Source organism: Hyaloscypha bicolor (genome assembly GCF_002865645.1).
Source record: "Hyaloscypha bicolor E unplaced genomic scaffold K444scaffold_183, whole genome shotgun sequence".
Taxonomy (NCBI): domain Eukaryota; kingdom Fungi; phylum Ascomycota; class Leotiomycetes; order Helotiales; family Hyaloscyphaceae; genus Hyaloscypha; species Hyaloscypha bicolor.
In genome coordinates, this window is record NW_020194685.1 from 1,761,322 (window position 1) to 1,777,036 (window position 15,715).

General features: G+C 42.3%; 6 protein-coding genes across 6 annotated transcripts; 2 read left to right on the top strand and 4 right to left on the bottom strand.

Annotated features, from left to right (window-relative positions):
* Nucleotides 1-593: 593 nt before the first annotated feature.
* Nucleotides 594-1,241, top strand: K444DRAFT_547107 (uncharacterized protein; the record flags this gene model as incomplete). The annotated part of the gene is made up of 2 exons (XM_024876280.1): nucleotides 594-733; nucleotides 782-1,241. The coding sequence occupies 2 exons, from the start codon at nucleotides 594-596 to the stop codon at nucleotides 1,239-1,241; spliced, it is 600 nt and encodes a 199-aa protein (XP_024727342.1).
* A 332-nt stretch (nucleotides 1,242-1,573) lies between these two features.
* On the top strand, nucleotides 1,574-1,867 carry K444DRAFT_479575 (uncharacterized protein; the record flags this gene model as incomplete). The annotated part of the gene is made up of 1 exon (XM_024872975.1): nucleotides 1,574-1,867. A coding segment is annotated over one exon (294 nt), but the record flags the coding sequence as incomplete, so codon positions are not given.
* An 850-nt stretch (nucleotides 1,868-2,717) lies between these two features.
* Nucleotides 2,718-3,248, bottom strand: K444DRAFT_621823 (uncharacterized protein). The gene is made up of 2 exons (XM_024881982.1): nucleotides 3,180-3,248; nucleotides 2,718-3,134 (listed from the first exon to the last, which is right to left on the bottom strand). The coding sequence occupies exons 1-2, from the start codon at nucleotides 3,239-3,241 to the stop codon at nucleotides 3,041-3,043; spliced, it is 156 nt and encodes a 51-aa protein (XP_024727344.1). The 5' UTR covers nucleotides 3,242-3,248; the 3' UTR covers nucleotides 2,718-3,040.
* A 2,700-nt stretch (nucleotides 3,249-5,948) lies between these two features.
* On the bottom strand, nucleotides 5,949-6,191 carry K444DRAFT_477094 (ankyrin repeat protein; the record flags this gene model as incomplete). Its single annotated transcript, XM_024872945.1, has 1 exon — nucleotides 5,949-6,191. A coding segment is annotated over one exon (243 nt), but the record flags the coding sequence as incomplete, so codon positions are not given.
* A 45-nt stretch (nucleotides 6,192-6,236) lies between these two features.
* On the bottom strand, nucleotides 6,237-6,914 carry K444DRAFT_486737 (ankyrin; the record flags this gene model as incomplete). Its single annotated transcript, XM_024873124.1, has 1 exon — nucleotides 6,237-6,914. A coding segment is annotated over one exon (678 nt), but the record flags the coding sequence as incomplete, so codon positions are not given.
* A 36-nt stretch (nucleotides 6,915-6,950) lies between these two features.
* On the bottom strand, nucleotides 6,951-9,107 carry K444DRAFT_547044 (ankyrin; the record flags this gene model as incomplete). Its single annotated transcript, XM_024876275.1, has 3 exons — nucleotides 6,951-7,962; nucleotides 8,017-8,785; nucleotides 8,861-9,107. Coding segments are annotated over 3 exons (2,028 nt in total), but the record flags the coding sequence as incomplete, so codon positions are not given.
* Nucleotides 9,108-15,715: the final 6,608 nt, after the last annotated feature.

Sequence of the window (15,715 nt, forward strand, 5' to 3'; positions counted from 1 at the left end):
GTACCTAGGTATTGATTAGTTCACGTGATCCGCATGTGCGATTACCCTGTGTTGCAATGTTTTGGAGGTTGACGACTTGATTTTTCAGCTTACGCGGGGTAAGCACTCTATATATACATCTGGTATATAAACTACAGTGTACCAGCGTACACTCAGTTCCAACACCCTGCAGCCTAATTAGAAATCAAACCTCTTGACTTTTGATATCCCAAAACTTACAAGATTTCTCACCTTTCTCCCTTAAAATTTGCTTGTTTCATTGCCACCTTGACCCCAACTCACACTTCGTCATGGCTGAATCATTGGGTATTGCTGCAAGCGTCATTACTGTAGCAGGGCTTGCCTACTCCAGCAGCAAACTGCTCTACCAGGTTATCAAAGACATCCAGGATGCCCCAAAAACCTTCCTCGACCTAAATACCGACATCGAAGTACTGTACAAAACAATACATTCCTTGATGCAGGCGTTAGCTGAAGGGGAGAAAGGCGCGGCCTGGTCCGAAGCTCAAAAGTTGAACTTGAGTGAGATCGAGCCTTCTCTGGGAGGGTGTCGTGATACCTGCGATGAGTTCAAAGCCAAACTCGATAAACTTATGTCCAATTCTAAGGATGGCCATACCAGCGTTCGAGATAGGCTCAAGTTGCAGTTTCAGGACAAGGAGGTCGCAGCATTTCGAATGCGGCTAGCTAGCTATAAGTCAACACTTACCATCGCTTTGGAATTCTCCTCATTGTAAGCTGCCTTTCACTTCATGTGTCATTTGCTAACTATAGCTTCTAGCAAAAGCACATCGCAAAACCTCGAGGCCACCAAAGCCCTTGAAGCAAAGATTGAGGCCGTCGCGGCGCGTCTGACAGGCCAAATGCAAGGACTTCAAATTGGCCTACAAGCTTTCCACGATGCTAGTGCTCAAAGCCAAGAGCTCGTTACGACTACCCAGCAGCAAGAACTAGCACAAGCCCAGGATTCCAAGCTCTTACTTGCTATTGAACAACAAAACATCGCTCTCGGACACTGTTATAGAGCTTGTATGGCAGCGTTGAAGGAAACAACTCAAGCTACAGGCCATACATACAAGTATTTAGAAGCTTCCAACGAGGCTAGAATGCTTGCGGGCGACTTGGGTAATGTGCCTGGAGGCTCTAAAAATACATACGAGGTTGTTCTTGCAAAGGATAAAGCAAATATAGTCGTGGGAAACATGGAATGGCAATATGCGAAAGATTTCTTTCAGAGATAATTGTTACACCTTTATGCTGTACCAAGGACTGCTATGGCGCCATGGATGAGGAAGGCTAGTGTTGTCTGTCTTATCGTCTTATTCAGGAATTTCATTAGAAATTAATGCCCTTTTAAGGACACGGTTTTGCGTCTTATTCTATTCTCTTGGTAATTGTCAGTTGGAAGGTCGCGTGTTCTGCTATAACGAATCTATTACTGCAATTAAACTTGTTTTTCCCTATTTGGGTAAGATCTATAGGCTTTTTCCTTATATAAATTCACTACTTTGCTCTGTATTGTACACTCCTTAAACAATCTCTCCTATATAATCCCGCTTCCTACCTCTAAATCCGCATCTTCCCGAAGGTTCAAGCTCAAATCATCCAACAGCTTTCGAGCTGCCGCAAACGCCTTGAGAGCCTTGGCGTTGACCGAGAATCGGCGGACCAGCAGCGCCGGTTCTTGCTCGAAATGTCGAGAGAATTCCAAGACATTACTAACTCCGCCTTGGATGCGTACTACTCTCGTAACAAGGTATTCAGAAGCATTCCTGAGCTTAGACTTGCCACTTTAGCTGTCGACCGCATGGAAAAGTTCTCAGAAGAGATGGAGAGTTTTGGGCACACAGTCTGCTTTGATTCGCAAGATGATGAGGAAACGGTTCGGAAGTGCAGTGCCCCCAGTACGCCCTCAAGTCGAGCGATTCGGCCAGCCTCTAACGACTAATCACGACTATGAGAACTTGCAGAAGTGTAAGACACGCCGTCTGGAGAAGCTGCTAGAGAAGCACGCAGAGAAGCATTACAACGCCCAAGGCTGGGTCCAACCGCAAGGTCGTGAAATTCGAGCGGATTCGGCAGTTGATGACTATCGATAATGCTGAATCTACCATCCAGGAGATCCATGATAGACTGGAATCATACTACACAGTTGCGAGAAAGCGCTTTGTAGACACTGTGTGTATGCAGGGCAGCGATTTCCACCTCTTGACTGGAGCGATCTCACCGCTACGTATCTTCGGGACGGCGTTCGTTAGCGAGCTGTCTGCGGCGCAGTTAGATATAATCGCTGGAGAAGACAATTCAACGAAACAGCTTCGGAAGAACTTGAGAAACGAGATAGCTGCTCTTGAAGAGGGTAAGAAGTTGCTCAGGGTCTAGGATAGTAAGAGTCCTCGTTTTGGGGACTGTGGGATGCCTTTATACTGGATAGTTTTCTCTTTGGTGATTGCAGCGCTGTCTAACTTTTGATATGAAAGAATAGCAATGTTGTTGCGGTTCGAATCTGAGGGCTATTACATCAAGACATAGTGACCAAACAGTGTAATTTGCGCGCGTTTACATAGTGGTCCTCTCTGTTCGTATCATCCCTCCTATACCAACACCATACCCATTCCCTCCTCAGGTTCTTCCTCATAGATTATCTCCCAACCAGTAACACCTCCCCACTAATAGGATCCTTGAAACTAATACCGTATTCGTTCCTACATGATAGGCTAAGATGTGAGGCAATAGGTGTTCGTGTCCGAGTCTCGTCGCGAAGAAATCTTTTAAAGGTGGAGAGGAGTTGGCTATAATAAACCTTCTTCATATTTCTAGCTACTCGAGACTCTATATCAGTTACGCCGTACATATCCGCCAATCTAACAATGGTTTCCTCTGGTATTGACTCGCCGGAGACGACTGGGCTGAGGCGTAGCCACTACGACAGCATTTGAAAGCTTCGAGTTGAAACAACACCATCTATCTCTTCTAAAGTTGTTGACTGGTCTTCGCCCTCCTTAAAGTTTTCTTCGAACGCAGCTGCGAAATATGGGGATTACTTGCAGAGGAGGGCTTTCGGGAGAGTATATTCGTGGCTTGCAGAACCGATGCGAATCGTGACTTGGGGGCCAGAATAGAGTGGGAGGAGGCTGTTATATTAGCATAGAACGATAACGATACTTCTAATTACTTACGACGATGCAAAGTCTTCAAAAGGTGCATCAAGAAGTCTCTTCTGGGGATTTGTGCTCGACATATCGGTGCTTTGATGTTTGTCGAGATGTTACAGGCCTCTTCCGAGCTTAAGGCATAAACCTAACTCGTAAGGCGCCAGGCCACAACTCCTCGGTGCCTGGCGAAGGTAATATCATTTACCTGGCCGAACTATTTTAAGTGCCGATAACGCTGGCGAGCCTGTGCGCTGACGTGATTCCCATTTTGAACCCTCTTCAACACGGCAGCAGCGTCCTGCGTTAGCGTCCTGCGTTAGCGTCCCCTCTCTCTAAGAGATTTGATGCATAAACATCTACGGTGTCGGATTGTTGATAATAGCTGGAACCCGGTTGGTTGGTTCGTCTGTGATATATCCTTCACCTTCAAAATCTCTCTTCAACTGTTCAATAACCTTTCCGTCGACTTGACAGCACGGGTATAGGAAGTCTAAATGTGCAATCGATATTTAAGCTGTGCCTTTATACCTGGCAAGCTTATCCCTTGAACTTCTTTGTTTAAAACTATCTATGTTGAAGGATTCGCCCTGCCCGACGTGGTGACAAACTGAATAGCGTGTACAAACTGAATAGCGTGTACAAACTGAATAGCGTGTACAAACCAAACGGTGTGTAAAAACCAAACGGTGTGTAAAAACCAAACGGTGTGTAAAAACCAAATGGTGTGTACAAACTGAGTGGTGCGTGAAAACCAGGTGGTGTACAAGATGATCCATTAGACGACCCCACCACCAAGATGACTCCGGTGGTCGCCCTGACGCTGATATCCTAATGGAGAATCATCCAACCAGGCCGTCATTTGGTGATGGCCCTAGGTCATCCGCTACCCTTGATAGAGTGACCATCCGGTGATCGAAGATCCACTTGGGGTGGGGATCATCTGGGTCGGTCGTCATGATCCGCTCGCTTGCTGGATGGTCTTGGATAAACCCCCCTAACTTACTTTTTGGATGGTCGCCCTCAAAATATATACCATCACAATCAATAGTTAATGGATGCTTGGACTGGTCGAGACAATTCAATTCTAAGTAGTGGGCGTTTTACCCCCCAAAATAAGGCCGTTCGATTCATTTGATGCGAGAAGGGGGCCAGAATTGGACGCCCTCCAACGTTCCCTTGGGCTGAATCCCTTGGTCTCACTAACTTCACCTCAAATCCCTTGTCACTAATTTTGCGGATATAAAGCTTCTTTATCGCAAATTGTTTATATTCCTTCAATCAACTATGGTTACTCCAGCACGAAATCGTACTTCATCACGAACAGGCGAGAACTGCCGAAGAAGAAAGCGCACACTGTCTTTAAAAAAGTACATGAATTTGGAAAATTACATCACGCAAAGATTGGACTTTTTATTTACCAGTCTGGTCGTTACTTCACATACAGATCTAGCAAAAAATTAGCATGGCCTTCTTGGGAAGAGATTGTAAGTTTTAATAATTGGTTTATATACAAATACTAATACAAAAACAGCAACAATCATATCCACTTTCAAAAGATCTCTTGCCAGAGGATTTCGAAGCTAGCAAGCAGGATTCCATCAAGCAGGATTCCATCAAGCAGGATTCCATCAAGCAGGATTCCATCAAGCAAGATTCCGCCAAGAAAGATTCTCAGACGGGCAGTGAAGCTTATTATTAAGCTCGGGCCAGAAGCTTGGGATTGCCGCCACAGGCCAAGTGATATGATATTACGTGGGGTGTCTCGGTGAATAGCATATGATTAGCAAGCACGAGGTTTCGCAGAAAATAAAGCTTAAGAGAAGGATAACATTTAATATCATGAAATGGATGAATGAATTTATTATTTACTCATCACGACGCATAGCTCTTGTTACAAATCATAGTACTTCAGTTTCCAGTGCTAAAACTCAGCGTGCTCCAAGTTGTAATACACCGAAGCTGCGTACTTCAGACCGGAGTACTCCAAGTTGTAGTACTACAGCTCAGAGTACTCCGGTCTGAAGTACGAACATAAGGCATACGTCACTCTGCAATACTCCACATTGTAGTATTTCAAACGGGTGTACTCTGAATTGTAGTATTACAACTTGGAGTACTCCAGTCTGAAGTGCGAACATACCGCATACGTCACCTTGCAGTACAAGTCGCTTACAATATCGGCTTCCCCTCCACACTCGCTAGAAGATTCTGAGCCCCACCTGCCAGACGGGGCTTCCGTAAAATATCTGCCGTCCTTGACCAGCGGTTGGGGTCAAATAGGTGTGGATGGCGCTTTCGCTCTGCTTCTTCCATGGCGTACTGTAGGGCTGTCTTGCCAGAGAAGTCTGTCATGTTCTGATGGATATCTAAATTTCCAAGGAGAAATATCAGGGCTTCCTCTGTAAGAGAGCCTCTAAGCGCAATTGTATGCAGCAGGTTCATTCCCTTGGAGTTTGTCTTGTCCATATCCACGTTGTAGTCCTTGAAAAGCTGTAGGACTTCAACTTCCACTTTCCCATACGTCGCGTATAATTCGGCCAGAGTCTTCCCTGCTTTGTTGACAGACTTTGCATGAGTTCCATGAATAAGCAGTAGCTGGCAGATTACTGGGTCAGTGAAAAAGCGGAACTGACTTAGATAGTGCGCTAATGGCGAATTCCCATAGTCATCCGTGTTGTTGGCACTGGCTCCTAGATATAACAGCGTTCGTATCATATCGAACTCAACAGAGCAGGATTCTTCTACTGAGTGATGCAACGCAGTTCTTCCAACACTATCTTTGATGTTCAAGAAATTGGGAACAACTCCTTGGTACGCTCCAAGGATAGATACGACAGTCCGTGCGTTGCGGCTTTTGGCAGCATAGTGAATTGCAGTTTTGCCCTCGTTGTCGGCCATTTCTATGACAGCTCCTTCGTTGAGGAGGATCTCTACTGATTCAAGATGTCCTGCTAAGCTCGCCAGGTGTAACGCCGTCTGTCCCTTTAAATTACGAGCAGAGATTTTAGCCCCTTTCTGAATCAAGCTTCGAACGATGTGTGGAGAGTCCAGCTCTTTATAGTTTACTCTGTGTAATAACGATAAACCTTGAGCATCCTGCAATGTGACGTTGGTTCTATCATCTCTGAGAAGCGCCTCGACCACAGCTCTTCGCGTTTTAGTAATTTGAGTGGCTACTTCCTCTTGTACGTCCTCGTCATAGAGCTCCACAACATCCCACAAATCTTCCAGTCTCCAACGAGCCTCATTCCATGCATCTTCATACTTCGACCCCTGGATGCTCTTGGAGAGCGCAAGATGTAGTGGTGTTTCTCGATAGTGTGAGAGTGCATTAGGATCGGCACCTTGACTGAGAAAGAATTCCGTCATCTCTGCATCGCCGACTAACGCTGCAAAATGGAGCGGAGTCAAACCTCTGAGATCGCTTGTGTAAAGCTCTTGAGCTATATCTGCATGGCTCAGTTCGTACACAGTAGATCCATGCCGGCGCCTTGGCGTCCAGCTCCTCCTCTGAACTCCGAAGTCAATAGCCACCCCGTTTTGAAGAAGTACGCTCGCAATGTCTCTGCGATTGTACTGTACTGTACAATGCAATGGTGTCATGTTGTTGACATCAATCATATCGACAGGTGAGCCATGCGCTAATAGCAGTTCCACTATTTCCGTGCCGAAGTATTCACTCTCGACTGACAAATGCGAGGCACTTTTTCTCTCTCCGTCAAACGCGGTCAGCTCGGCACCAGCGCGTAGCAAAAATTCAACCGCCGCCCTATGACCTTTGCTAACTGCAGCAAGCAAAGGTGTCTGTCCTTGCAAGTCTCGAGCCTCCACGTTTGCTTGGCGTTGAATAAGTAGGTCCATGGACACGATTTGCCCGATCGATGCAGCATGGTGTAATGCTGTTCGTTTCAACGTATCAAACTTATCAATGCTCGCCTCCTTTGGTAGCAACACCTCTACCAGTTCGTCATTCCCATTGTCTATAGCCCACATCAACGGTGTTTGGCCGTCAGAATCTGTGGCTTCTAGGTCATGTCCCCTCTTCAGAAGTTCGATTGCTGCACTTCGCAGGCCAAAGTACGCTGTAAGATGCAATCCTTTTACTCCCTCAGGAGCCATGGTGTTTTGCATTGCTTGACTCGCGCCTGCGACCTTGACTTCGCTTTCGAGAAACTGTAGCACTAGTCTGTCCATTTGAGTCGTTGCAAGCCCCTTGCGAGCGTGGTGTCCCCAATTTCTGGCGGCGTACTCGAAGAATTGATTTGATCGTAATGGCTTCTCAAGCTCATTATCCTTTGGACAGGCTTCGCCTTCGAAGACACTAATTGAGAGGTACGTGACGCAGATTGTCGCAATCTCCGCGTCTGCACTGGGAAACCAATGGCTTTGCGTACGATCGAAGTATTCCTGTGTTGTGTAGTGGACTAAGCGGATGATATTGCTCTCTTCATCCACTGTGACTAATCCGGCGCACACCGAGACAATGTCTTCGATATCTGGGAGGTTGTCTTCGTCTAGTTCGAGCTCATCGATTTCTACAGCAATTGCATGCCGAAGTTCTAACGTCGTCAATGGTCTTGTCGCGCAAGTGATCCATGAGAGAACCTTCTTGGCAAGTAGTCGAAAGCCTTCTCTCTGCCCATTGATTCTATCCATTGCTCTATCGTATACCTTCGATAATACTTTGAGCTTCTTATTCTCACTAGAATCCTGAGCTTGGATTTGGAATTGATGTAATGCTACTCTTATAGCCTTTGGTGAAGTTAAATCCTCAAGTTCGCGGAAATAAAGCTCTGCTAAGAGAAACCTAAGCAATTGTGAATATAAAAACATTGCTGATGGAAGTTAATAAGATACATACATTCCCTCAACGGTCCTTGAAATCTCATCCTTGATTTCTTCTTGCAGTTTTGGTCTGCTCGAGACGAACTTACGGAGCTGCGACATATGGCCATCTAGATATCTCTGTACGTCTCCATCGCTGGCAAGAATTTCGCGTGAGAGATATCCCTTGAACTCTTTCTCGATCTCCAGATTCGGTCGGGAGGTTGCGAAGAGCTTCGCTCCAGTCTTGTCTTGAAGATCAAAGATTTCTGATAGGAGTCTCGATCGACATCCATCCGACACTTGGCATTCATCTATCGCATCGAGGACAATAAAGACTCTCGAAAATGTAGCAACCACGGATCTCAAAGTTGTCGAGATCTCGTCGAGTGATGGATGCGTACGCTTCTCCTTGTACTTACTGTAAAGAGATAACACACTCTCTGGTAGAGAAGACTGGCCTTCAGCAAGCTGTTTAAGTAGACTTTCGAGGAGGTCTTTAGCCTTCTGCTCGCCCTGGCGCCGAAAGTTACAGAAGATATATGCAATGCCAATGGTTGCGTTGTCGGTAAACCGTGTAGCCAGGTCATTAACCACAATGGCTGTAAGAATTGTCTTTCCCGCGCCAGGAATGCCTGGACAAAATAGCGTTCGTTTATCGGTGTGCATCCACTCTTGGAATTCTACACAGTCCAGAAGCCATTGGCCAGTTCCTTCCTGTCGGCGGCTAATGAAGTCGCTCTGCTGAGGTGTATAGTCGGTTGGGGTGAGCCAGTCTAGGATAGCCTGACGATTTTGCTCTCGCTCTTGATTCTCTTGACGCTTATTAGATTGATCTACGCCGTCTCGAATAGCCAAAGTGATTTTCGTGTCAGCTTGACGCCATTCCTGCTGTTCTTTTCTTCCTTCTCTGACCTCTTTATAGATGGTTGCCCCTAAAACGGCCGCATCGATTGAGAGCATACTGTTGAGCGATTGGCACTGCCGCGAAAGGTTTTGGACTGATTCTCGAGTGTCCTTAGCTAGGAAAGCCCCTTTGAATCTCTCCCAGCTTAGCCGTTGTCCTTGGCCTCTCTTTCTTAGCTCCTCTAACAGAGACTCCAGCTCTTTCTGACATATTTCGAGCATGTCTTTCGTACCATTGGTAGAGGGAGCATTAGGTCCAAGTTGCGAGAGGAGTACTGAGGGTCGGTTTTGAAAAGCTTCCGCGAAGTCTGTATTGAGAAGGATGTTGACATTAGTTTCGGACAATACAGTTTTCAGTGTTCGAAGCTCAGCCATAAACGCTTTAACTGCTTCTGGTGCATCCTTCCAATCCATCCCAAACTGGACCACTACCTGTGTGATCTGGATAGCTAGACCGATAACGCCGACGATCCCAGCTCCAGTGCCGAAAGGGTCGGCCATGGCATACTAGAATGAATAGAGGGCTTGTTGGTTTCAACTATTATATAGCCTCAATTGCAAATTGGTTGCTGTGTAGCGCAAGGCTGTCAAGAGCCCGCAGGTTGAACTTGTTGATGTGGATTGGGATGTTATTGCTTTATAACGAGAGATCTTAGAATGCTTAAATCCAAGCTCGAAGGCTCTGTGGTTTTGGAAAATGCTACGATATTGCTGAGAGAAGGAAATGAGGTTGAAATGCCAGAGCCTCGCGACACGCTGACCACGACGGCGACCCGAAGGTGCTGCTGACTTGCTGGTCACATGATAATGCGCTTAGCTCCTTCTGGTATGTGGGGCTCGGAATCTTCTAGCGAGTGTGGAGGGGAAGCCGATTTTGTAAGCGACTGTACTCCATATTGTAGTACACTAAGTCGTAGTGCTTCAACTGCTACTACTCCACGTTGTAGTGCTGCAAACAGACGTGCTCGACCACAGCCTCAAGGGGTCGAAATCGAACCCTTTCCATAAATAGCTTCTAGTTGAAACCCAGCAAAACAGTTTATACTATAAATGTTGCAAAGAGTGTGGCGACTAGGTAATGTAACTTGAAAATAGAATTGGAATTTTACATCAAATTTAAGTGGGCAATTGATAATGAAAAATAAATAAATTGTTGGCTGCACATCACGTGTCTCATGACTACTGGGAAGATGTTCCTAGGAGACTGTAGCTCCTGAGAGAACACAGCTCCCAGGAGAATGTTCCTAGGAGATCATAGCTCCTGGGAGAATACAGCCAGGAGATCGGGATCATTCTATTGGCTGAAAGATTTTGGGTGGGTTACCAGAATCCCTTGAGCCCCAAAACCCTTGGTCTCAAAGTCCTTGGCTGCAGCTACCTGCTACAATCCCCTTGGCTACAATCCCCTCGGTCCCAAAGTACCTGGCCAAGAATTTTTTTGTCTTAGTACCCGTGCTCTCCGAGGAGACACGTGATGTGCAGCCAAAATTTTTTTTTTCATTATCAATTGCCCACTTAAATTTGAGGTAAAATCTTTACCCAGTCGCCACACGCTTTGTATTAATAGATTTCTACCAGCAGAACGAGGACCATCACGAATCACTTGACCGCAAGCCTTCCCGTCACATGACCACTGAGATTACCAATGACGAGAAAGCAAGCGAAAACCCAAGTTCGAATTTTCAACATTTAACCTTGCACATACATTCTAAAAGATGGCGAAAAACAAATAACTACGTTATATAAAGTAATACAGTGCTAGTGCCAATCCGTACCTGATACCCCTAACAGGGAGAAAACGAATAGAGAGGGCAAGATCTAGACTGCTTAGCCATGCCACTGCGGGAAAACTGTTCGCCTTTCCTAAGGTTGCTGGTAGAATTTTATCAGTACCTAGAATTTTCAATAAAACCGTAACCGTGAAACAGTGACAGCGTGAATGGTCGATTCACGTCTTTCCAGAATGCGGGAGAATGTACCGTGTGCTAGAAGAATTCTAGCACGAATAATCTACCAGTAACAGCGTGAAGTGTCGATTCAAGACTTTCCAGAACGCGGAGAAATGTATCGTGCTAAGAGAATTCTACTCAATTTGCGCATACAGCAGGCAAAGAAAGGAAAAGATATTGAGAATGGACCCGTCAAAAGTCACCCTCATTGCGCAAATAAGATTCAGATAAATAGTGTATACAAACAAAGACGATAAATAATGTGGTGTTTCCAACGATGGTTGCGAAGGCGCACACTTGCTCAAGAACAGGAAGTTTCAAAAGAGGAGATGATGCACGAAGATATTATAGAACATTTTAAATACCTTAGACGTGGATACGGTGTTTGTTGTTTGCCCTCGTGCTGCACATGGATGGCACGGTAAGGAAAAGGCTACTTGGATGTATACCTATACGAAGATTGCGGCATAAAGTGACGGGATTACAGGGCATTTACGCTCGCGTAGGGGTCTTAGCGGACTCCAGGGTGCGGTTTAAGGGACTACACCCGCTATAAGCATTGTAACTCCAGGCCCGAACCCCGAAAACAAGGGCTGTGAGACATTTGCAAGGGGTTTGAAGATCTTCAGGGATTATGGTATTGCTGGCGGAGCAACTATAGCGCTCGGACGCTGTGAGAGAGCTATTATAGGACCCTTTAGCGACTCTGCCCCTGTAAGCACAGGGGACATGCCTTCTAAAGGTGTGGTACCCCTTGTTTATAGTTTATAGCGTGCTTACAGGAGAGTAGCCTGGAAATATAGGGGGCTTCAGTGGGTGAGTGTGGTAGAAAGTGGCCTGAAAATGGACTTGCAGTACGAAGGCCCTGTAATCCCGTTACTTTATGCCGCAATCTTCGTAATTATACTGGGCAATTAAGAACAAATGCAAAATTTGGCAACCCCTCTGGAAATATATTCTATCGCCGTCGCTGAAGCATGATTTATGTGATCAATCTCTCAGCCGGACCGCGTGAAACGGTTCCGTGAAACCTTTCTGCGTGAACCAGTAACTGTACTCGGTCCTCCAGCCTGACGTTGTGAGTCTGACAGTCAATATGTGCCCCTCTTTGTAACTTGCTCACATGCTTCCTCAGAAAGTGCCTGCTTAAGGAGCCTGGGGTCGCGAAAGAGGCAATCCTCTCGTGCAATGTCAACGCGGGATTCCCAAGACAGATCCAACATGTGGTCGGCCTCTTTTGTCCCTCAATAGATCTTATTGCTTTGCTTAGAGCTTCAGGCTCTTCGCCTTGGGTGACTATAAGACTATTATCCTTTACCGGACGTCCAAGCTAAATGTGACGGGGAGGAGGCCTTTCCTCTACGCCATAATACGCTATTATGGCGCTAATTACCGCGATTCTCCGTTGAGTCTCGTTCTCGAGGGTCGTCTCCGGAAGTATTAAGATAGCGTCTATTAAAAGGAGGTATTCCGGTATTAACTAATCTAATTACTCTAATACGTCTCGCATATTCTTATTAACTATCTTCCCAGATAACTGCCGCTTGCTATTAATTACTGGCTACTCCTTCTTGAAATAGTCTATAAGGTTAACTAAGAGAAGCCTCCGCTACTACTACTTCTCGCTCTAAAGGCAATAATGAATCTTCTAGTATTTTTCTTCTTTTTTTAAATCTCGTAGGGCCCCTAATAGTTTTGCTATGTAATAGTATAATTTAATAATACTTGGATAGTAATTAATGAATAAAGATTACTCTATAATTAATTTCCGTGGCTAATAGAGATTAATTGAGTGGCTTATTAAGTATGTAAATCTTATTAGGTCCCGCTAAGACACTTGGCCATAATAGATATTCTGGATATTAATATTAATATTCTAATTAAGGTAGTATTTAAGAAATGTATTAATACTAGAATATTAAAGAATAAGATTCTAAAGCGAATTACTAATATTAGCTATATAAAAAAAAATTGAGATTAGTTAATAGCCCGTAAGGTTTAAAGATTAATACTTATGGCTTTTATTTAGTACCTTGGCTACTTTATTATAGAGGATATATAGCTTTATTACCTATATAAATCTTATAATCTGGCTACCTATCTTTACCTAATAGTAAACTAAATTAGAGAATAATTATAATTACTATATAAGAGAAATACTATAAGTAGTCTCTATAACTTGGCAAAGTATAAAATTATTATTTAACTTGTCCTTGAGTAGGAGCTATTACTTATTTATACTATTAAGAATATTTAAACTATATAGTTTTTCTAGGGAAATAATACTAGAAGATTTAAATACTCGAATTTTAAAAAGTATACCGAGTATAAAGATATAAGGGCTAAGTACGAGTATTAGGTTATAGATAATCTCTGGGATCTTAAACTTATTACTAGAGACTATTTAGTTTATATCTAGAAAGGAAAAATAGAGAAATATATATATTCTTTATACCGAGAAATTCCTTAGTAAACTTAGCTATTAGCTTAATAAAGAGTTATAAATAGGGGCTATTATAATCCCGGATTAGAGTTAATTTGAGGTATTAGTATTAAAGTTAGATAAGAGCCTCTAGGTAATTACTAGTAATACCCGTAAGCTAATAAAAGAGGATTAATTAGATCCGAAGGGAGCAAGCTAGCTAAGCTTAAATAATATCTCTCGTATAGCTAATAATATATAGATATATTTGGCCGGATCCTTAATATATATTATAGTACTTTCCTGCTTTATATTATTAAGTATTTTCTCTTTAGTAATAGCCTTAAAAACCTGAGATCTATTAGTATATAACCTTACTTTAAAAGGCTTTACTAAAAGTTATAGGATATCTTATATCTTGATCTTATACTTGAATTATACTATTAATCTTCTTACTAATCTCGAGCCCATATACTATAAGGTACTATTTCCAGAATATCTCTAGTAAGCTTATATGCTTAATTCCGGGCCGCCTCTGTCCTTCTTTCCCTTATTATTAGTTATATATCTAGTATAGGAAGCTATAGAGAAAGTTGGCCGAGACTTCCTAGAAATATAGGGCCGGATCCTGTCTAATAAAAATATAATACCTAGAAATAAAGAAATATTAGTAGAGTTTTCCTATATTATTAATTAGATTTGACTTACTAATTATAATAGTTCTTGACCTAGTCAAGACGACTTTATATCTTGGGGCTATAATGCTTCTGCCGGAACCGTCCTATATCGAGATTGGCTACTATAGTAAGGTAATATTTAGGCGGGTATTATACCTTATTATTAAAGAGATTATTATTATTATTAGTATTACTATTGACCTCTAGAGCGCTGTCTAGATTAGTATTACTAGTTGTATCCGCTTTATTATCGCTATTATCGAAAAGGTTATTTATATCGGAGTCGCTTATACTATCGGACTCGTCGTTAATAGATAAGTAATTTTTATTATATCGAGGCTGGTATATTCTTATACAGAGCTTGGGTGAGGGTAGGAGATGGCAGATCGAGATGTCGAGACGGTTACTAACAGGATTAAGGAGGGTAGAAGGGTGATTGCAATAGAGGAGAAGGGACGACTATTGCCACGAGAGCTCGATTGAAAGATGAGGTTTTGAGGTGGGGAGAAGAGGAGGGTTGGGAGACAAGTGAATGGATAATGGGTACTGAGAAGTCGGGATGGAGAGGGTGGAGGACGAGGGCACTCTTTAAGTACATCTTCAGAATCGAGTGGGCCTAGAGGGTGCTTCTTCTGGCTTCTTCGCGACCCCCCAGAAACGGGGGGGTTCGACGTCGAGAAGATGGCACGAAATATCGAAGACCAACTCTCGCGTAGGCGGCTAATGGGTGCACGGCGCCTGGCATGAGCGGGGTATCACCAGTAGAAAAGAGGGTGCGCGGTTAGCCGAGAGCTGGTTAGCAGACCTGCAAAAACAGCAACCAAACCCCCCCGAAAACAGCAGCTTGCTAACCGTTACACCGTGTAATAAAGAATATTTTAATTTACTTTTTAATATTTAAAACTAATATTTAATATAGCCTGAAATTCTCTTTCTATTACTTTTAGTTATATAAAAGATTTCTATATTTTAAAAGATTTTATTTCTTATTTTAAAATATATTTTCTATTCTAGTTATTAAATAAATATTAAAACCAGAAATTATATATTTAATAAAAAGAACTAATAATAAACTATTAGAAAATAGACCTATATCGAGAATTATAATATAAAGAATAACTTTATTATTAATTCCTTTCTATATACTAGCTCTATTAATAATACTATTTCTAAATATAATTCTACTAATTCTAAATTAGATTCGAATAAAAAGCTAAAACTAGTATTAGTTATTTCTATTTCTTAGAAACTAAAAATTAAATACTTTTATAAATAGAATACTTAAAATAGCTATTATTAAATAAAAGACTTTTTAGCTAGTATTATTTATTTTATAAATACTTTATATTAGAAGAAACTATATATAAAAAGAAAACTAATAAAAGCTCTTATTATTAAAATTATTAGTATTAGATTTATAAATATATATTATAACTTCTAATAATCCAAAAACAAAGCCTTTATTATAAGCTTCTATAAGATTAATAGCCTTTTTAAATAATAAAAAAAGTATCTTTTAAAAACTAATATTAAAGATTTTATTATTTTCGAATAATATATTAAGTTTAATAATACTTTTTCTAAAAAAGCTTCTAATATTTTATTCCTTTATTAGTTATATAATTATAAGATATAATTAAAAAAGAAAATAGAGAAATATCTGAAATATAGTTTTTTATATAAGATAATAATAATAGAATTAGAGGCTATAAAGAAATATTTTCTAGAGAACCTTAATAAAGGCTTTATTATTTCTAGTTAATTACTATTTATAGCTTTTAT

Excerpts from the sequence above, each read along its gene's own strand:
- K444DRAFT_621823 (XM_024881982.1), bottom strand. The coding sequence starts at position 3,241 with ATGTCGAGCACAAATCCCCAGAAGAGACTTCTTGATGCACCTTTTGAA. Across the intron at positions 3,135-3,179 it reads TTTGAAGACTTTGCATCGTC|CCTCCTCCCACTCTATTCTG; the intron begins GTAAGTAATTAG and ends CTAATATAACAG.